General features: G+C 42.0%; 1 protein-coding gene across 2 annotated transcripts in view; it reads left to right on the top strand.

The window, feature by feature from the left end:
* The window catches only part of RASGRF2 (Ras protein specific guanine nucleotide releasing factor 2), a gene marked incomplete at its 5' end in the record, with an annotated part of 201,360 nt that overhangs the window by 109,258 nt on the left and 70,081 nt on the right, over window positions 1-22,021 (top strand). Inside the window, 4 exons of one of the 2 annotated variants that reach the window (XM_080925252.1) lie at window positions 7,256-7,338; window positions 11,579-11,827; window positions 12,460-12,719; window positions 20,673-20,780. In XM_080925252.1, the coding sequence (XP_080781378.1) occupies window positions 7,256-7,338; window positions 11,579-11,827; window positions 12,460-12,719; window positions 20,673-20,780 (700 nt within the window). Of the gene's footprint in view, window positions 1-7,255; window positions 7,339-11,578; window positions 11,828-12,459; window positions 12,720-20,669; window positions 20,781-22,021 lie in introns of both variants that reach the window. The other variant, XM_080925251.1, reaches the window with a different exon arrangement.

The following is a 22,021-nucleotide window of genomic DNA, read 5'->3' as shown; positions in this document are numbered from 1 at the left end:
GGTGACTTCCTCACACACAGGGAGGAAGAGAAATTTCTAATCACAAGAAGTATGAGATCTGAAAGCTTGTCCTCCAAAGCCTGGAGAAGGGCTACAGATGGAAGATGACCCTTGTTCCCAGGAGGGTTAACACAAAGATAGGGTGACAGAAACCCAAGACTGATGAAAGTCATCAGGATCCCCATTCAAAGTCTGGGCACTGAAAGCTATCTCCTTTGCAAGACAAGGACTTAAAATTTTTCACCCATTGGCACTAAAAGAAATAAGGCATTTGTCCTTCTGAGCAGATCCTGACAAGGTATCTCTGGCTTCTGGAATTAGAATTTAATGGCACAAAAATCCCAAGCTGATAAATTATTGATTGCTGAAATCCCCCAGAGGGTTATGAAAGCAAATCTCGATTTACACTCTAAGCAGTACCTGGTTTTTGATATAAGTTGAATATTTTTTAAAAATAACAAACCTGGGAGGTAAATATCTCTAGAGAGCACAGGGATACTTTGAACAAACGTCAGATAATAGTGACGATAATACCATTAGGACTGTAAACTACAAATGATTAAAACATAGTAAAACAATACCAGAAAGGGACCAAGATGGAGGGAAGCTGTTGAAGGAAATCCATCACGGTCTTAAGATAATGCCAAAGCCAGATCACCAAGAAACTGAACAGATAATCTTTGTAAAAATGATTTGTTAATTTTATGTGCATTGGTGTTATGCCTGAATGCATATCTGTGTGAGGGTGTTGGATTCCTTGGAACTAGAGTTACAGACAGTTGTGAGCTGCCATGTTGGATGCTGGGAATTGAACCTGGGTTCTCTGGAAGAGCAGTGAGTGCTCCCAACTGCTCTCCACCCCATACCCCCCCACCCCCCAGCCCAATACCTAATAAATAGTCTTAAATGGAAACTACAAACATCAAAATTACAAACCTTGGGAAATTCATTAAGGATGGTAGATTAATCATGGCTGGTGAGAAGATCAAAGGCTGGGGACACATGTATAAGAAATTTATGTAAAGGACAGGAAAACTAGCTGAAAGAGACACAGCAGCAGAAACTAGCACTGGAAGGTTTGGGCGAGGGTTAGAAAGATTAGAGAAAAGTACAATGTCATCATCAAAGTGAACATGAGTAGAGATTGTTTTATTAAAAAATGAAAGATATGACACATCAGATTAAAGAAATATGCCGAATTCTAAGCCTCTTCTACTCAAGTAAATTCTTGACAATGAGGCAAATCTGAAGAAGATCAAATACGAACAGAAAAATCTTAAAATTACTTTGAAGAACTAGAAGATATAGTGGTAGAAGCATTTTCACAGGCAGGAATCTGTGAACTTAGTTGTATTCTTGCTACAGCAGAAAATGTAAACCTCTTAACTATATAAGTAGGTCTGTTTAGACCATAGGATACAGAGCAGTTAAAATCAATCACTGAACAATACCGATGAACAGAAATAAATCTCAATGCAGTGTAGTGTGAAGAATGCAAACATCTTTGTGAATTTCAAAACTACAAATAATACCATATGTATTGTATTGAACAAATACACTCAAATATAACTTATTTTAAAAGGAGAAAAGAGTGAGTGAGTGTTTTGCTTGGTGTTTTGTTTTTGTCAAAGGGAACCTTAACTGTCAAAGGGAAATGGCTCCATACAGATTGCGTGACAACAAGTCTGTAGGGCATCTTATTGATCAATGGTTGATGTGGGCAGGGTGGTGAAGCCCCTGGGCAGGTGGTTCTGAGTTGTACAAGAAAGAAGGCCATGGGGTCAATGTTCTCCTGCAAAGAGTAAGCAATGTCCCACTGTGGATTCTGCATCTGCTCCTGCATCCCAGTTCCTGCCTCGAGCTCCCATCCTGCCTTTCTTCAGTGATGGAGAGTAATGTGAAAATGTAATCAAAATAAACTCGTTCCTCCCCTAATTGCTTTGGGTTGTATTGTTTCACCACTAAGACAGAGAAGATTTTATAGCTCATGGTGCTTACATCTGAGTGGGAGGAGCCTAGAGAAATGGAAGAAAAAAGGGGTTCTGCTCTGTTTATTATCTTTTATATCCTTAAAAGACAAAGAATGCCCTATACAGATACTTGAATGTGTCAATGGGAGTTAAGTTTGCTTGCTTGGCTGACGTATGAATGTCTTATTTTTTTTCTAGATAGTTGAGATATATCATAAATAAAAATATACAGGGCTGGAGAGATGGCTCCAAGGTTTAGAGGACCTATTGCTCTTGCAGAGGAACGGGGTTCAATTCTCAGCATGCACATAGTGGCTCACAACTGCATAAGTCCAGTTCTAGGGAATATGATGCCCTCTCCTGGGATCTACAGGCACTGGGAAGGCATGTGGTACACTTTCACACACATACACAAAACCCTCATACACATAAATAGAGACAAATTAAATTTTTAAAGTGAAATCAAGATAAAACTCTAAGATGACAAAGATCTATATTCTCCTTTTGCTTATATCTCCTGATTTCCAAAATACCCATTCCTATGTTTGTGAAGGGAGAGAGTTGAGAAAAGTAGAAAGAGGCTCATATTCTACTTTTAGGATGAGGAGTGATTTAACTAAATAGTTAAAAACTCTTATGTCTTCTTGTGGTAACTTTTGGGTATTATGGTCACCTTTAATCTCTCTTTATAGAATTACATGTGTCTGAAGAAGTGAAATTTATTTCAGCCAAAAAAGCAGTGTGACATATAGTGTTTAAGAGGTGAAAAAGAAAGATGCTCTCCCTGTTTCACAGATCTTTGTTGCGCTCTGTCTGATGCTATTGTTTTGTCCAAGGTTTTTCCTTGTGCATCTTCTGAGTCAGTCTGCAAGGTCTGACTGTAACTAACAGTCCCTGGACCAGTGAGGTGGTAGATGAAGATGGGCGGGGGAGGCATGGCTTGCTTTTATGCTGAGGATGGAAAGCAACTCCATTTGGCTCCTAGGACTGGTACCATCTCTTGCCTCTGGCACAGTGACCACACATCACATCTCCTTTGGTTTCTATAGAAACAGATCTGTTTCCTAGGCAAGGGATCTAGGCAGAATAGTCTTAAGACCCATGTCCTCTTGGTTCCTTGTTTCAAGAAGTGAGAGTGAGGACTTTTCGTCTGGTCTCCAGGAAGAGAGAAGGGGCATACTCAGTCTGCAGGTCTGTCCTCTGATGCCCTGCCTTCTCTTATAGCTTGTGTGGGGTGCAGGAACACTCTACCCCTCTCTTATTCTCCAACTTGGTCCTGCACATGTCAGATGCTCTTTGAGTTCTTTGCCAAGGATATATTTCCTGGCTGTCCAGACTCAGGACTCACCCAATTCCTGTATTCTTTAAGGAATGGAGTTGTCAATCCCTAAAAACGGGTTAAATCTGCTTGTCGAGCCTATGTTGGAGGAGACGTAGCTGTCCCTTTGTGACATAAGTGTGCGACTTCAGTCACATCTTCTTCTTGCTCCTTTTAGACTGGGTTCCACTGGAGTAGAATGTTGACCTCGGTGAGGCCGTGGGCAACACTAGGCTGATGTGTTGTGATGGTGGCCTCAGCTCCGTTCTTGCTTGCACAATCATAGTGAGAGCTGTTGTTTATGTAATTGGGCAATTTGCTTAGAATAGTAAAAGAAAATGAGGGAATATGGCTCACTGTTATAGAAGTCACCAGCACCATGTTTCCACTCTCCTACTTTCTGTGTTTGCTACTCCAGTGACATCTTCATTGTATGTGTGGGACACTGGAGAGAAGGACGTTGTTACAGTAGTTGGGAAGGTGTTGAAGGAAAAGAGAGACCTCTCTTCTCTCTCTCTCTCCCTGGCTATTTTAAGCCTCTTACCACAAAACTCTTTCTTGATTACTCCATGCCAGAATTCACAGCCTGATAAGATAATAAATGTTAACCTCCACCCCTGGTTTCTATTAAGAAGTGAATTTGAAACAGTGGGCTGTAATGGCTAGTGCTGTCAACTTGACAGATATTAAAATCACTTGAGAATTGGGTCTCTGCTTATACTTGTAAGGATTAGCTTGATTAATTGATGAAGGAAGACCTATTTTAATCATGAACAGGACAGTTCCCTCCACAGAGGAGCCTGGACTGTAAGCAATGGTGGAAGAAAGGGAGAGAGGGAGGGAGAGAGGGAGGGAGGAAAGGAGGGGGCTGAGCACTGGCCCACATTCATCCTTTATCTGCTCCTGAGTGTGGATGCAGTCCATCGTGAACTGAACCTTGGACCATGAGCCAGAGTAAACCATTCTCCAGAGAGATGCTTTTACCAGAGTATTTTAGCTTTTAGTCCAGTTTATAAGTATGTAATGTGTGAGATTGTGGAGCACCCATTTTGTAAAGACCCCAGGATTTATATTGAATGCAACTTCTTGGTGTTCTTGACAATTCAAAAAATAGGTTGGTGAGTGTTAAGCTCTGTTTTAATCAAAGGACAAAGGACATTATCATTATCATCAGCATCATTATTGGCATGAGAAAAAATGTAAATTACCTTACAGTATGGTTGTACTGGCTGGTTTTGTGTCAACTTGACACAAGCTGGAGTTATCACAGAGAAAGGAACCTCAGTTGAGGAAATGCCTCCATGAGATCCATCTGTAAGGCATTTTCTCAATTAGTGATCAAGGGGGGAGGGCCCAGCCCTTTGTGGGTGGAGCCATCCCTGGGCTGGTAGACCTGGTTCTATAAGAAAGCAGGCTGAGCAAGCCAGGGGAAGCAAGCCAGTAACATCCCTCCATGGCCTCTGCATCATCTCCTGCTTCCTGACCTGCTTGAGTTCCAGTCCTGACTTCCTCTGGTGATGAAAAGCAATGTGGAAGTGTAAACTGAATAAACCCTTTCCTCCCCAACTTGCTTCTTGGTCATGAAGTTTGTGCAGGAATAGAAACCCTGACTAAAACAAAGGTCATCTTTGGTTTTTATCATTGTTTTCTCCTTGGTTTTATGGTATAACTGATCTATCTCTCTCTCTCTCTCTCTCTCTCTCTCTCTCTCTCTCTCTCTCTCTCTCTCTCTCTCTCTCTCTCTCTCTCTCCCTCCAAAATATCTCACTTTTCATTTCCACAGCTCATCTTCTGGGTGGCATAGATCATTTCATTTATCAACTCAGAATGTTGTTCTAATGACCCTACGGGGTCTTTGCTTCTCCTTTCCCCTTTCAAGGAGTATCTCCACAAGCCCAGTTTAGATCACCCAACAGAAAGGAATGCTCAGAAGCGCTCAATGGCTTCCCTTCAGGATAAAAGTCCATGTTTAAGATTCTTCCTCCCCATTGCCTGACTCCAGCCACCGACCTGATGTTGCTGTGCGCACCTTCTTTATGAACTGTGCACAGGGTCACCAACCCACATTGTCACCGGACCCTGGGAACTCCTGTAAAGACCTTGTCATTGTGTTTTAGGTCCAAGAGGATTCTAACCTATAGCAATTTGTCTCACCGGTGGAACCACGTCAAAACTGAGCATATTCTATGCTGTCTCAGGACTTGGGAGCGGGGTGTTTTCACTTTCTAATATCCTAAGAACTATGGGAATCAGTTTTGTAGCAGCATTTCCTCCACCCCTGAGGAGGAATGGCTGAGAGTATGAGGCCTGTGCTTAGAATCAACTTCACAGAAGGAAGCCACCTCTGGACTCTGTTCTCTGGAGTCCAGGACAGGGCTGTTCATCTGGATTTGAAGGTGTTTCTGACATCAGCGTTATATATTTTCTTTACGAGAAACTGTTTTTTTCCCCCTCTGACTTGGACGAGAATTCACTAGAGTTCGGGCAGTTTGTGAATTCTGTATGTTTTGGTGTGTATATCTTTGGGCTGGTACCCCATAGCCTCATTATTTTGAGGGCTTCTTGTAGCAAGTGTTCAGACATGAATCTGTGTTGTGTTTTCATCCTGAGATTTATCTCACTGTTTTCTGCATTTTGTACAAATCTACTCTGTCCTGGTCTATCTTGACTTGTCTTCTATATTTTTAGTGTCAACCTTGTAGAGGTTAGGTGGAGCCTAAATTCACCTATAATCACATTCATAGATAAATAAGGTTTTTTTGGAGAAACAAAACTTGAAGTTATTTCCAATGTTGGAGTTTAAGGAATGGCATAAAGGAAAACCTCATTTTATTCGGCATGGATCCTTTCTTCCTGGTATAATAATAATGTAAGACTTGAAGAAAACAACCTCTGAAAGAAAAAACAAACATAAAAATGACGTATAGACCAATTTGACCAAAAAATTAATGATCTAACCTCTTATACACGTCGTTCTCTCATCTGGCACTGGGACTCAGGTTAGGCCACGAAATTCAGGCCTATGTGAGGTCATGTTGTAATGGTCGTCTCTGTACCATTCAGTTACAGACTTGAACTATGTGGCATAATTTAGAAGCAAGATTTGATTTTAAAATTTGTCTAATTCTCATTTTTAGTCATCGTCTCCTAAAGGAATGTTTATAATGCAGAACGAATTCTTCTTTAACCCCAAGTTATTTCAGAAGAAGGTTTTAAGTAAATAGGGTATATACACACATAAAGTTGGGAATTAACCAAAGTTTCTGAGTTCTCTTAGAAAACAGGAAAAGTGGTCACAGAGTGTTAAGTGTGCAGAAACACAAGACATCACACTCTGCCCCCCTCACCAACCTTATGTGGTGCCAACAGAAACTGACAGACAAACTAGTAGAATGTGGGAATTTGTTGGCAAAAGGGCACCTGAGACGTGGGCATGGCTCTCACAGAGCTTGCTCGTGAGAGATTTCCATCCAAAATGCCATTTATATTCTGGCTGCTCCATATTGCTCCTGGTGGCAGAAATGAGTGTAGCTGGGGCAGAAAATACTAACCTTCCAGTTAGTGTTTGTGCTGACACAGAATTTGACAGAGTGACATCGTGACTCCGAATTCTAAGAAACTGAGGAGCAGGAAGGAGTGCTTGCCTAGCATGTGCAAGGTCCTGAGTTTGAGTCCTTAGATCCATGATGATAATAACAACTCTGGGAAAATGTGGCTTTTATATCTACCCACTGGTATTTGTCATGCATTTGGCTGATACAGTTTGATTATGTACATAGCATTTAATTAGCTTATAAATAGGTAGCATCTATCTATCTGTTTTCCTCCCTCCCCTTCCCCCCCCCCCCGTATGTGTGTGTGTGTGTGAAGCATACAGAAGAGGAATCAAACTGACTTTTTGGAATCTATGACTTGCCTGACTTTTTATGTGGGTTGTAATTACCTTTTAAATGTTATTATTTCACAGTGTGTGGACAATATACGGTGTAATGGATTGATGACTATAGTCTTCGAAGAGAACTCTAAAGTTTCTGTGCCACATATGATAAAGTAAGTGCAGAAACCCTCTTCCCTACATTTTAATCAAGATCAGATCAGCAGAGAATGAGAACCCTTGAACAGAACATTGTCAGGAGGAATCGCCTCTTCTGGAGAGCATACATGTGTCAGACATGAAGTAATTCATGTTAAATCCCTACAACGAACAATAACTAATATCAAATGCCTTTTCAGATTCATAGCACGTTTGCAGCTAGCACTGAGATTTGTTCTTATGCTATTAACATATACCCTTGTTCAGGACAAAAATCCTGTCAAGATGTTCAAGGTCAACATTAAACATTGCTCAAGGTCGGTGGTAGATAAAGGTGTGGCTGACTTATTGGCGTCGTCACAGTGAGTATGAATCCTCTCAGATTTGGCTATAGAGCCAGATTCAAACATTGAGCACACGTGACAGACGTCAGCTGGCGTGAACATGGCATTATCTGCTCACTGCATGTGTCTGGCTTTGCTCAGAGGCCATTGCTCAGGCTACCATTTTGTTCATTCTTCAACAAAGCAAGACCCGCAGCTTAATGGGATCACTAGGAGGCCGTAGTTGAGAATGAGGAATTACACCAATAGCTGTCAGCTATGCACGTCAGATCCTCTGTGTCAACAGTCTTGAGACTGTGTGCCTTTTTCATTTTCAAACTTAGAGAACCCGGGGAAGAAATTGTTTTATTCTCACTTTGTTTTTGGTTGTTTTCGTTCCACATCGTTTTTGTGTTTTAAATGTATGTGATTGGGTATTGGTCTGCATGTATGTCTGTGCACCATATGCGTGCAGTGCACTTGGAAGCCAGAAGGGGGCATCAGCTCCCCGGAGCCTGGAGTTCAGGCAGTTGTGATCCAACATGTGGATGCTGAAAATTGAACCTAGGTCCTCCAGAAAAGCATTAGTGACCTTGACCTATCTCTCTTGACTATCTCTCCTGTCCCTTGCATTCCACAACTTTTGGAGTAGAATGTCTTCTTTAAAAACATCTTGGCTATATATTTTTTAAGTTATTTGACAATAAGAACATTTCTTTCATGCTTTCCTGTGTGGAGATTTTCAGGTCTGAGTTGTCGTGCTGAGACAAACTGCAGCCTTACCTCTAGAAGGGTGATCGTGCTTCAGAGTTGTGTTAGTGTGGTCCCTATGCACAAGAGTGTCATATGAAGACAGAGAATGCAATACCAGCAAATACTAAAATGAAATTTAAAAATAGCCTCTTACACTTTAGTCACAATTTTAAACTATTTTTGGGGAGGGCTGTTTTTAAACTCTAGAGCAAAAATAGGTTAAATTTAATTTCCTAGGTTTTAAACTTGGAGATTTCTTATTGAATTAATTAAAATACCTGAACATTCAGAACAAGTATGGGATATTACGTCAGGCTTAAATCATGTTTTACTTTTTGAGTAGGATTTTCTTATTAATTTTTATGTGAGGATTCTGATTTCACATTCAATATGTATTTGGGAGTCCATGTTTAGAATCATTATGGTAAGTCAGGCGTTGTAAGTTCAAAGCCCATGGGCCCCAAAGCAACTGTACACATTTTGTTGACTTCCAAAGTTAACCAAAACTTCAGTTGTGTGTCTAACCCTGTGGGTGGTGCCATACACATTTGCTGGGCCCTACCATGACAGATAAAACACCTGCCCACTGTCATTTGCAGAATCACTTTCACACAGAACAAATGTTTCTGCCTTTGAATTCCCGGAAGTAACACAGGAATGAGAAAAACCTGCTGACTGGCCAGGGCTGGTCCCAATCGCTATAGTCCTGAGGCACAGAGGGGGTTCATAATTCATTTATCCCTTTGCCAGCCTCGATGGTTTTCTTCAATCAGAGGAAAGCATAGCTCAAGGACTGCAATCCTGCTTCCCTGCGCATCTGTCTCCATGGTTACAGTCATTGGAGAGGCGGGGAGGGGAGGGCCGATGAACGTTTTTTCAGAGTTAAGAGAAAAACGCAGCCACATCTTGTTGCTGGAAGGACACCATAAACAACTCCTCAGTTATAGTGGGCGATTTGCCTTTGATCTCTCGGGATCGCTTTTTATGTGTTTACCATAAAGCAGCTGCTCTTGCCATTGGAGGTTTGAGTAAACACTCTGTGTCTTTCTTGGGGGGGTCCCTCAGGAAATCGTGGGAGAGTCCATTCGGTGTCATAACAGAAAATGGAGTAATTTGATAATACTTAATTTCTTTTCTCAAAGTGAAAATATAATCATAAATTTGAAGGACAGTGCTGTAATTAGTTTAACTTAATCTCACGCTCACTTCTTCCTTCCTAGTGGTTTTGAACAAATTAATTATAGTGAAAAAAGGATGGGAAGCTCAAAACTAGTTAGAATGCGGCATCGCAGCAGCTCCTGCATGAACACAGTCCTTTAAATGGCATATAGACCGAGGCTCTCTTTCTGTTAATACCTGCCCTTTATTTTCTTGGGAAATGGAGATTTTGATGGAATACGTGAAAGAAAAAAATTGACTATTTTATTCAACTATTTTATAAGCAACTGATTAATTCATAAAAGTCACTCTGGCCTTTTGAGAAATGAGAGTTTGAGAGGCAGAAAGCTGCTGTTGGTTGAGGGTCATGCATAGATGAGAGAGTACTGTAGCTTTTCAACAAACCTCCGAAGACCCACTAATATTTCCAAAATCAACAATGGGAACGAAGTTAGCAGGCTACCCTGGGCCGGGCCCTTTGCAGAGGAAGGCTGGTCCCTTAAAGTGCTCTTTCATGACGCAAAGTGCCCCAGCCTACATCACACACAACTCATGCTAGAGCAAGCATAGGAAGCTGCTGGTCCCTGCTCGCCCAAAGAAATAAATGTATACTTGAAAAGTCTTCAAGGCATTAGAGGGTCTGAGCAGGAACCCTCATAACACCACCAGCTGATTCCTCGCGAGAACTTGGCTCTCGGAAAATGCACGGGCCGGGTTTTACCATCCTTTAACAAAGTAATGGCGGCCAGCACTGCCGTGTTCTGAGGAGCAGAACTGGTAAGGAAGCGAAGCCTAAGGGGTCCCAGTAGCCCTCCTCGTGAGGCCTCCAGTGAAGGGGCAGCAGGGGGAAGGATCTGTAGAACTATGAAGTAGACTTGTTTCACATGACACCAGTATTGGGTGGTAATCACAGGGTGGTTAGCCAGTCTTATTGGTTTTTTTTTAAAGAATTCATTTTCTATATTGCAGAATATTGAAAACAGAATGCAAATTTAGCATGCAATTTGTGAGTTAAATTATGTTAAAATCTTAAGCATATTAACAAGCTAGAAAGACTAAAATAAATCAATTATGCATTCAGTGTAAGAAGTTAGGAAAAATATGAGAGGGCCCAGCAAGGTTACACAGTGAAAAAAGGGATCCCCAACCCAGTGACCTGGGCTTGACCCCTGGGACCCACACAGTAGGAGAGAGCTGACTCCTGCAAGCTGTCCTCTACCTTCACACATAAATATATTAATTAATTAAAAATAAATAAATTATTATTTAAAATTAGTCGATTTGTTAATTAAATAATAGACATGATATAATATATTATATAACAAATATAATATATAATAAATATAACATAATATGTAATATAATATAAATAAATAAAAGGAAAATAAAAAGTTAAGTAAAATAAAAGGGAAAATTTTAAAAAGGATGAGAAGGTCAATGTAAGAAAATACTGGAATGGAATAATACATAAAGAATAGTAGCATGTTATAATATCAGAAGCAGTATAATCAACAAATCAAAGATTTGGTTTTAGGCGGTAAAATAATAAATTATATCTTGTATACTGCTGTCACATATTTCTAATACAGTCCATCCTAATATTTTACACAGCAGAGGATCCTTTTCCTCCCCCGTACACTAGGGCTCCCCATCACTCTGTTCTAAGCATACTTCTGAAATTCTGCAAAAGTACGTGGCAAATCTTTCCTCCTTCCACAAAGACCACACTGGTTTAGCCTTTCTAATAAAACACGGTTGAGATAGGACAAGAAGGGATCCACATAGTAAAATCATGTCATTCCAAACCACATAATTCATTCCAGCCTCCCTAAGTTAGAATGTCCTGGTGGCACATGGTGTTTCCAAACACATCCGTAGCATGTCCTATCACCTGAACATGGCTCTGTCATCCGTGGAAGACACCAGAAGCCTCATTTGAGTGTGTGTTTACAAAGGCTGCAGCACTCAGTGGCTCAGTGGAAGCTATGCCAGCTTTGCTCACAGGCTCCTGCTTTGCATGTAGGTCTGATGCCCGTCTTCATAAAGACGACACTGACATCTGTTTCAGTAAAACACTCAATTCCTGCAAAGTGCCCCAGATCCGCTACGCCAGCGTGGAGCGCCTCTTGGAGCGGTTGACAGACTTGCGGTTTCTGAGCATCGACTTCCTAAATACCTTCCTGCACACATACCGCATTTTCACCACGGCCGCCGTAGTGCTGGCGAAGCTCTCGGACATCTACAAGAGGCCATTCACTTCCATTCCTGTCAGGTATCCTGGCTTTGCAGATGTCAGTCTCTAAGAGCAGCTCCTAAACTATGTTGGCTCACCTTTGACCTTACTCCATCAGCGGAGGTGTTAAGTTAAAGGTTTCAGAGTTCCTGCAGAGAAGACATAGAGATGTCTGAAGTCTTCAGCTGACCTAGGTTACTCTATGATTAATAGCGTAATCTATTAATAATAAATGATAGTAATTAATAAGCTGGTTCATTTATTTTAACATCATCGCAATCATTACTAATTATTGTTATTATTTTTGTTGTTATTATTATTATTATTGGCAAACATGCTTTTAAGTGCTAACATACTGTGGATCATCTGAGGAAAGGGATGTGTTGTTAACTCGGTAGCAAGAACTCTCCCCCCCCCCAAAGATGGAATGCTATTGGCCTTTACTTTAGAGGCTTCACTACTCCTCGGCGTCAAGGTACCAGACGGCCTGGACAGTATCTGTGCTCTCCTAGCAAGGGTACGAGCACTTGTAGCATTTAAATTAAGGAAAATGCAGCCGTAGGAGTGCTACCAAGACCATCAGATGTAGACTGGCCAAGAGTCTGTTCCTGCACGATATCTGAGACTTGTCTCCATTCGTCTACAATCTGTTAATTTGTTCTTCCTCTTAGGTCCTTAGAGTTATTTTTTGCCACGAGCCAGAACAACAGAGAACACTTGGTAGATGGAAAATCCCCACGCCTTTGTCGCAAGTTCTCTTCCCCACCTCCCCTGGCCGTGTCCAGAACGTCCTCCCCGGTGAGGGCCAGAAAGCTGTCTTTGACATCTTCCTTGAACTCAAGGATCGGAGCCTTGGACCTGACTACATCCTCATCTTCCAGTAGCCCCACCACCGCCCACAGCCCTGCTGCTTCGCCGCCACCTCACACTGGTAAAGTACCACTGGATCTGAGCAAGGGGTCTTCTCTGCTCCAGATCAAAGTCAGGGGCCAGAGAGGAGAGTGATGAAAGGCCCCACGGGGCTCTGTATTCAGAGTGTATTCTCTAGCACACTGACGCGATCACATCCCACACTTGCAGCTGCCTGGTTCCTACCGTTTATTCTGGAGTCTCAGATACGGTTTTTGTTTTTGTTTTTTTTTTAGCTGTTTATTTTTATGTTTGTATAGAAGGCAGGATGGATACAGTGCCCGTTGAATAAAGAACATCATTATTGCAGATTCCTGCCCTGGGGCGCAGGCAGCTGCTAGTTTTCCTCATTCTCTACAGTCAGGGATAGTTGTAGTTAGTCATCCGCAAGGGACTGGCGCATGGAAATTATATTACTGGGAAGTTCTTGGATTTTGCTTAAGGCTGACTGGCTACTGAGTCTACCATGATTCTTTGTCTAAAAGATAAACCTTGATCGCTCTTGTTCAATCCCTTAGGTTCACAGTTTTCTCCATCTCTGTGGCTGCATGGAGGATCTGTCCTTCCTAACCCTTTCGTCCCCAGGGTGACCTAGCCTGGAAGCACTGAGAGCATGCAGGGCTTGGTCATGGGGGAGGGGCTGTTTCAGGCAATGTTGAAGGTATAGTGAGCCAAATCAAAGCAGAAACTGTTCATTTTCCATGACACAGTCAAATTTTGTTGACTTTATGGTGGGTTTTTGTTCTGTACCCAAGACTGGTCTTACATTTATAATGATGCTTCTGCCTCAAACTCTACAAGAGCTGGGATTGTAAGCATGAGTCCGCCATGGATGACTCTAAACTGGTATTTAGAGTTGTGGATTCTATCACAGGGCTTCTGGGCTTGCCTTCTGTATTGGCTCCCCACTGCATATAGAATAGTACATTTCTCCTTCTGGGGTCTACAGCTCCTCCAAGCCTTGTTGCAGTGTCCCTCTCCAGAGCACACTCTTCAGACCCTCTCATCTACTAGGCTACGTGTCTTCAGAACCCCCTGGTTGTTCCTATGACAGAACCTTTTAAGTCTTTACCGGAGCCAACTCCGTGAGATCAGCGACCGACCTAGTCTAGCTTGCTCTTCTCAGCATTTTCCATGCCTTGGACGGTGCCTGGCAGGCAGTAAATGGAGATTGAGTGAAGGAGGGAATAAAGAAAGACACACGGGGGAACTAATTGAGCGCCCTCTAGTGTAATAGCTAAGACTGACTGTTGACTCAGCAAGGTCTAGAGATGATTACCTCTGGAGATGCCTATGAGATGTGTATAGACTGAGTTAAGTGATGCGGGGATACCGCACACACTGTGGGCAGCATCACCCCAGGACTGGGGTCCCAAGCTGAACAGAAAGAAGCATAGCAGCTGAGCACCACTGCTCACCTCTCTCTCTCAGCTTCTTGGCTGTGGACACAAAGTGATGGACTCTCCCACTTTCCTAAGCTTGCAGCTTCCCTACTGCCATGCGCTGAACCTCCTTGGGTTGCTTTTCACGTGGATTTGGTCACAGCAATAGGAAAAGCAGCTGGTGCCCTTGCACGGCCTTCCTAGGGCTGTGCCCCTTGGGGCTCTACGGTTGGCCTCTTGTATTTAAAACCCGGTGCTAATGTGAAGAACATAAGCAAGTTTCACAGCTGCATTAGCAGAGAACTTCCCCCCCCCCTTTAATATAATGGAGTTACTTATTGATGATAACGTAAAAGTCAGGCAACAAGTTAGACAGCTCTCAGATTTCAGGGGAGGGTGCCCAGGCCTCCTTTCTGCTTGAAGCTTCTATGTGCTGTCTCCCCCAGATCACTTAAATAAACTCCTATGTGCTGTCTCCCCCAGATTACTTAAATAAACCTGCTGGGTGAAGGGTTTAATGGAATTTTAACTGGAGTGGTTGTCATCATCCAAAGTGGCAGCGTTTTGGGTTTTTTTTTTTTTTTTTTTTTTTTTTGTTCTTTAAAGAAATTCTTTAAATTGACGAGTGAACAATTAAGGAGGAGGAAGGGGGAAGATAATTAAAAAGCCATTAAAACAACAAGCTTTGCAAAATCATGATGTATTCCTGGAAATAACGAGGCAAGGACTAGGCAACAGATGTAACTGGGGTTCTATACAACACCGGCGTCTGAGCACCTCCATAGATGGAGTGACTTGGGCTATTATTATTATTATTATTATTATTATTATTATTATTATTAATTATTCACTTTACATCCCTCTCACTATTCCCCATCCTTGTCACTTCCTCCCACAATCCTTTCCCCCATATTCTTCCCCTTCCCTTGGAGTGAGTGGGGGTCCCCTAGGTATCCCCCTACCCTGGCATATCAAGTCTCTGTGAGGCTAGGTGCATCCTCTCCCACTGAGGCCAGACAAGGCAGCCCAGCTAGGAGAACTTATCCCACCCATGTACAGGCAACAGCTCCTGAGATAGAATGGGTTTAATCTTAACCCTCTCTGAGGCTGCAGTGTCCTGGGAAGTCCAAGAGTTTCCCAAAACATGGTGGCTTCTTTTCCCTCTGTTACCAGATTCCAGCGAATGAAGAAGAAATCTGTATACTCTTGTTCTTTGGAATCAGCACTTCAGGGTCAAGGATTTCCGTGACAGCTTCCTGACTTCCTTTGGTTGATTTCAGGGCTGGAATGAGGTCTGCTGCCCCATGAATGGCCAGGGCTGTTCTGGAAGTTGAGCAGATGCTGTATGTGTTCCAGTGGCTGGAACTGTTGTGTGGAGAAATGGGATGGTGCCCTACATTGACTCTGTGGGTAAAAGATGTGCAATTACAAGGGGAAGACACGAGCAGAAAGCAGAAAGGCAGGGGTACTGCGCCTGGCTGAGGATGTGTCTTTGATATGACCCAAGAGAGCCTGGTGACTTAGTGGAAGGAGGCAGACCAAGTCTGGGTAATGAAGCTGTATGCGTAGGGGTTATTGGGAGCTCTTTGGAGTGACTGTTCTTCTGAGCATGAACAGCCTTTCCCTGCTTAGATACCATGAGCAACCCCGTAAGCAGAACTGCCTAGTTTCCCTAAGGCATCCAAACACTGAGTCAGATTAAAACAAAGTCCTTCTAATGGTTTTCTCCTTTCCTCTGTTCTTACTACCACAATGATTTTTTTTAATAACAAGAAAGTTGAGCAATCAAAAGTATTCACAACGGATCACTAGAACCTTTTCATCTCGAACATGAAAACACAACCAGTGAACAGAACCTCATTCCTCAGAATCTGCCAAGCACCATCCTATTTTCTGTTGCTGTAAGTCTACTGGAAGGGAAATCACACCATTTTTGGCCTTTGGTGACTGACTCTCTTCACTTACCTTAGTAGCCTTAAGGTTCAACTATATTGTATGTGAAAGGATTTCCTTAATTTTTAAGGAACATGCAAAGAACATAAGTATAAATATCTCTTCAAGATCCTGATCTCAGTTGTCCTGGGAAGCACATGTAAGCACCCACACATACAAGTACACACACATATACATACATAAACACATACACACATGCACACATGCATACACAAACATACACATGTACACATATACACAACATGAACACACAAGAATACACAGATACACACACATGCACACCCATGAATACATATACACAAGCAAACACACATGAACACACATGCAAGAACACATATACAAGAGCACACACATGCACTTACACAGGAGCATACATATACACAAGAAGACATACATGTCTACATACAAGGACATACACATTCTTTGGTCACTGCCCTCTTTAGTTCTGATTTTCAAGTTGTACCCTTAAAGTGCAGAGCATTGGTCTAGAACACTTAGGACACTGTTTAGTGTGGGTTACAGATGAACAGGGTGTTTTTCCTCTTGGAGTAATAAGCTAGAAGACATTTAGACAGATTTAGGGCTCAATCTGTTTGCAGCTGTTTCACTATCTAAAACTATGTAATTCATAATCAATAGGAGTTTGTTTTTCAGAGATTCTAAAAGGCAAGATGTCCAAGAAATGAACTTCATCTGTGTGTGTGTGTGTGTGTGTGTGTGTGTGTGTGTGTAGAGTAGCAGACCTGTGGGAAGCCTTACTCAAGCAAGGAGAGGGGTCAGAGGAAGATACCTACTCTTGTCTAATAGCATGGTATTTTATGAGGGTAGAGCTTTTATGACTTAATCATCTCTAAAGGCCCCAACTCTCGGCACAGTTGGGCTAGGGATTAATCTTCCAACATGGAGAGAGACTCAAACTATAGCATGAAGAGATTCTGATAAATGAGAAAATTCTCCTGGGCACGGCTCCCTGGCTGTTTCAAAGCCTTGACTGCTTATACCCTGAGGCTGGCACATGGAGAGGACCTGGGACTAAAGATGTTCATTCTCACAGAACAGGAATAGCTCATGTAAGGGCAGAATTACCCCTTCCTGCTGGGTTTGCCGCAAACGAAAGATTTAGAGTTTATTGTATGAGTCATGATCTCTGGATGCTAATAGGTTAGAACTATTTTGCATTTTCAACTCATTGTGTGCTGTTGGCCTCCCATTCTGGGTGGAGCAGACAGTCCAAAGTGTGTGGTTGATGAGCTGGCTGAGGTAAGACTGCCCTCTAGAAATGCCCACACCTCTGCTTCCTGGGCTTTCCAGGCATAGCTGCCTGCTAATATCATCATCCCCTTAGCTCTTTGCGGCCTAATATTAAGAACTTTTTTATGTTTCTATTGTTTCCACCTTTCTGTAGCAGCTTCTAATGTCTTTACATATGTTTATTCCCCAATTACCCCTAAACGCAGTCAAGATAGTAGTCAAACAGACTCATGACCAGACACATCTGGACTAGAAATAAAAGAGGTAAAGTAATTAGGCGATGGGAGAAGACTGGGAAGTAACATGAAGGTAGGGGTTATACGGTCTTCTGTGTGGTCCTCTGAGCCCTGGAGTCCTTGACTTCACATCTGAGTTTCTTATTTGACAGAATAGAGGCAGACAAGACAGCCAGGATGTGATTCACACTGAAAGCTGAAGGCAGCTTGTCTGAGCAGGTTCATCTTTCCTGGCTCTGGGGCTTGGTAAATGGATCCCCACAGTAAAAGGCTTAGAATTAAAACTGCCAGGGTGGCGGTTGAGGGCCTTCTGGATAGATAAGATGGGTCCATTACAGACTCAGCTTTTGTTCTGCCTTAGTGTATGGGCAATGTTGGTCAAGAATAGCTTTATGGGAGACATGGTTGGACATGATTCAGAGCGTATGTGTGGAGATGCATGCTTGTGCTGCATGAGTGTGCACAGATGCGTGCGACATCTGTGTAAGTCAAGGGTGCTGCTCCATTGCCCTTGCTGTCCAGTCCTGAAAAATTCCAAAAGGCAGGGAAGTAGAAGGCTCAGACCAATCTTTAATTTGAAAGATGCTTGCATGTGCTTTGCATAACATTAGGAGTCAAAACATCTGGGAAACTTGAATAAGACTCCAGTGCCAAAAAGCTGCTACATTTTTGGGTTTTTTTTTTTTTTTTTTTTTTTTTTTTTTTTTTTTTTTTTGCTTTGCACTTCAGAATCCAGCTGCGCACGATTGCCCTGTGACAATCAGCTTTGTCCGTGACATCCACTGAGAGCATAGGTCTCTCCGACTGCCACTGGTTTTACAGTAAACTCATTTACATGCTGGTGACCGTGGCCTAACCTCGTTGTCACTACAATGGTAAAGTCACTTTTGTCATAGTTCAAACAAACTTTAAATGGCATGAAAAAGAAGAAGCAGAAGAGAAATAGAAAATATCCCTCAAAATAAACAGGGCGATACTTTTTTAGAAATAAATAATACAATCTAATCTTTCTACAACCCGGTCTCCAAATGTAGTCTAGGCTCATCTAATTCCACCAGGGCCCTCCGGTCCTACTAGGCTGTCCCTGCTTTTCTTGTCCCCCAAATGTTTTTTAAAAACAAACAAACAAACAAACAAGAAACCTTAAACAGTTACAAATGTATTAGTGATGGGTTCTCAGTGAAAACGAACTGAATGGCAAGGAAGGCAGGACCCGAGTGCCCAATGGCTGCCAACACCATCGCTGTCCCTTCCCTAGTCAAGTTCACTCAGCTCACGGTTACACAATTTCCCCACCCAAGTGTGGTTGCGCAGCCCACGGCGCCAGAGTCTGTTCCCCTGTTCTCAGTTTGAAAATCGCCTGCCCGGAGGCTGAAAGTGCTCCTGAGTTTAGCTTTTGTTGTGAGCCCACATCTGCCCACTTGTCTTGTAGGCAGAGCTGTTTGCATAGTGCTGGGTTGGGAGGGATCAAGCCAGAAAGAAGTGCTTCCCTATTCCACAGGGCTGGCGGGACTTCTGCAGGCTTCTTCCATCTTAGCTGACAGTTATCCGCTGTGTTCCTGCTCTTTCAGGACAGCGATGTCCTATTTGATTCTCTCAGTCGAAACATTAATGGGAGAACTGTATTTTGTTAACGCTGAAGGTTTCCTCCTCTCCTCAGATGAATGAATGCATGCTTGAATTGAAGCAAGGATCTGTACTTGATATTCTGTGTCCTTCTTCCATGACAGATGCTTCTCATTACTGAACATTGAAGGAGCTATTTAGAAAATAATAAAACTAACAGCTAAGCGCTGTTGTTTTTTTTTTTTCTTCCTTTTTATGCATCTCGCCAGCTTTGCTGTAATCATGCCATTCAGAAAAAAGATGCCAAGCACTTCCTTTCTCTGCTGCATTTCAAAAGGCCAGAATTGTGGCCATAATTCTAAGGGAGTAAATAACACGAAAGTTTAAAAATAGCTCTACATGAAATCATTATTTTTTTTAATGTTTGTTGAGTAAAACCTTCAAGGGTGAGGCAAGAAAGGAGCTACTGGGATAATAGATTAGTGGGAATGACACGAATTTAATCACAGTGTGTCAATCAAGGAGCCAATTAAAAAGCCAAGGAGGTCCTATTGGACACATGAATTTTTGGTTCTTTTTTCTTTGGAAATAATAATAATAATAATAATAATAATAATAATAATAATAATAATAATAATAATAATACCCATTGTTGTTTTCCTTGTGTAAGTAGCCAGAGGAAGGAATTTAGAAGCATCATATCTGTAGCCCTGACTGCAGATATCTGGGGATATCAGCTGTCACCCCAAGACTCACATCACCTTAAACTTTCTACAGCCCACTGAAGAATGTTTCCCTTGGACTGGAGATGTAGTGTAGAGGCCAAGCTCTTGCCTAACGTTAACAATACCTATCTAAAACAAAACAAAACAAAAAAAGAAATTAATTTCATTTGCTTATTAGTGATGTGTACCCGGCCTTGCTAGTCAATATACCTTTTGATGATGAGAGAGAATTGCTTTCTTTATAGCTTTGTTTTCCAAAATCGTGGCTGTTAGCCATTGGTGTCTACTAGGCATTGACATGACTCATAGAGGGAAGTTAATGGATGACTTTAGTTCATATAAATTTGTCATACACTCATGTTTGGCTAATGCTACCATGTGGGGGAAATGTATGTCTAGATCTGAAAGAACCTTCTCTGGACTTCCTGAGTCATAGGGTTAGTGATCAAACTTTGGCTGCCTTAGCAGACATCTTAGGCAAAGAGAGAATTCTAGGTTTGATTCCAATTTGTTTTCTAATCTGAAAAAGTTCATTGTCTGTTTCAAGAAAAGCCATTCTGGGAGGCAGGGAACCCACTGCACACTTTCTGTTCTCTTCGACCCCCTGTTGCCCTGGACAGAGGGGTGAGCCTAGGTTAGCTAGCAGGTTGGCGAGACAATAAGACAATTATTGTGTTCTTAACCATTCACTTTCTTAATATTCCGCTGAAAAGAACGACTTGATTTTACAGGAAAGCACTTTAAATGTGGAAGCCAATATGAAATGTTTACGAGTGGCGGGGAAATTTGCATTTCCGTGCCTGATTTTGTTGAGGTACCCTGGCACTCCTGGTCTGGGTAACACTGCCCTGTCTTCCAGCAGCTGGCGTGGAGTCTGCACCAACTGACCGAGCAGGAGACTCCACAGATATGTCACCTTGTAGATCCCCCTCGGCGACTCCCCGGCACCTCCGATATCGCCAACATGGAGGTAAGAGCTCAGACAGGGATTTGGAAATAGAAAAGCCATTCTGAGCTTCTAGATCAATATGCTGCTTGGTTCTAATATTACCTAATGTAACATTAGTTACAAAGATTAACTAATCTTTCCACTACCCCATCTCCAAATTTATTCTAGGCTCACCTAATAGCCAACACAGCCCTCCTGTTCTGCTAATCCATCCCTGCTTTCTTTCTACCCCCAAGTGTTTCTAAAAAGCAAACAACTAACTAATGAGACTAACAAAGATGAACTAATCTTTATAATTAATATTATATTAGGTAATATTATAACTAAGATTACATAGGTAATGTTATATAGGTCGAAGAAGTAGAAATATAAATGACCAGGAAGCCTACTTTTAGTCTGGCTAATATTGTTGATTCTGGTATTGTAATGTGTTTGTTCTGTGTAGAGAAAGCAAATAAAATGTCCATTTTGGGGGGTGTCTAGTTGAGGGATCAGCATCCCTACCCTGAGTTCCAGTGTAAGCTATGTAAGTAGGCTTGGGAAAACCGTATTAGTAATTCTTATTTTGTATAAAATTAAGTTCAGTTAAATGGAACCCTATAATTATTATTAGTGGTGGAACCTGGTATATATTTCCAGAATACAGTTACCAGAATTATGCTATATGATTCCATAGTTTGTTTTGAAACACAACAAATATCTGCTAATTGGGAGAAAGACTGCTCAAAAAGCAGAAATATTTTATCTCTCCATTTTCTGGTCTTACTCCTCAAATAAACACCCACATAAGAGTTGTTTGAAAATGTTTCCTTTCCCTGAACCCTTCCAAAGCTGGTTATTTTACATCAGAGGAGAAAATTATGAAACCAAACTCACTCCAAGGGACCCAAGCCAAGTGGGGAGGTTGTTTTTGTGCCTTACTCTCGGGCTTCAGCTATGACATGCTAGCAAAAGATGAAAGTCCATGTCTCCAAGAGGTCAGTGCATTTGTGACCCCCAGCCTCTCTATAGCGACCTTGGCTGTGAGAGCAGCAAGAAGAAGTCCTGGACAGATGCCAATCACCTTGCCATTTGGGTTTCCTGGCAAATGAAAGCAGCCCACTAGGCTTTCCTATCTTGTCACATGACTGCCATGGAATCAGATAAATCTGATTGTTATTGTTAGGGCCTTGTTTTATAGACATATGTGTTTTCACGTGTAACATTTTAACTTATGTAAGGATTTATTATTTATTATTTGTCTTAGAAACCTGAGAACAGAG

Source organism: Micromys minutus (genome assembly GCF_963924665.1).
Source record: "Micromys minutus genome assembly, chromosome: 11".
NCBI lineage: Eukaryota > Metazoa > Chordata > Mammalia > Rodentia > Muridae > Micromys > Micromys minutus.
The sequence above is the reverse complement of the archived record's forward strand: the minus strand, read 5'-3'. Positions and strand labels throughout refer to the sequence as shown.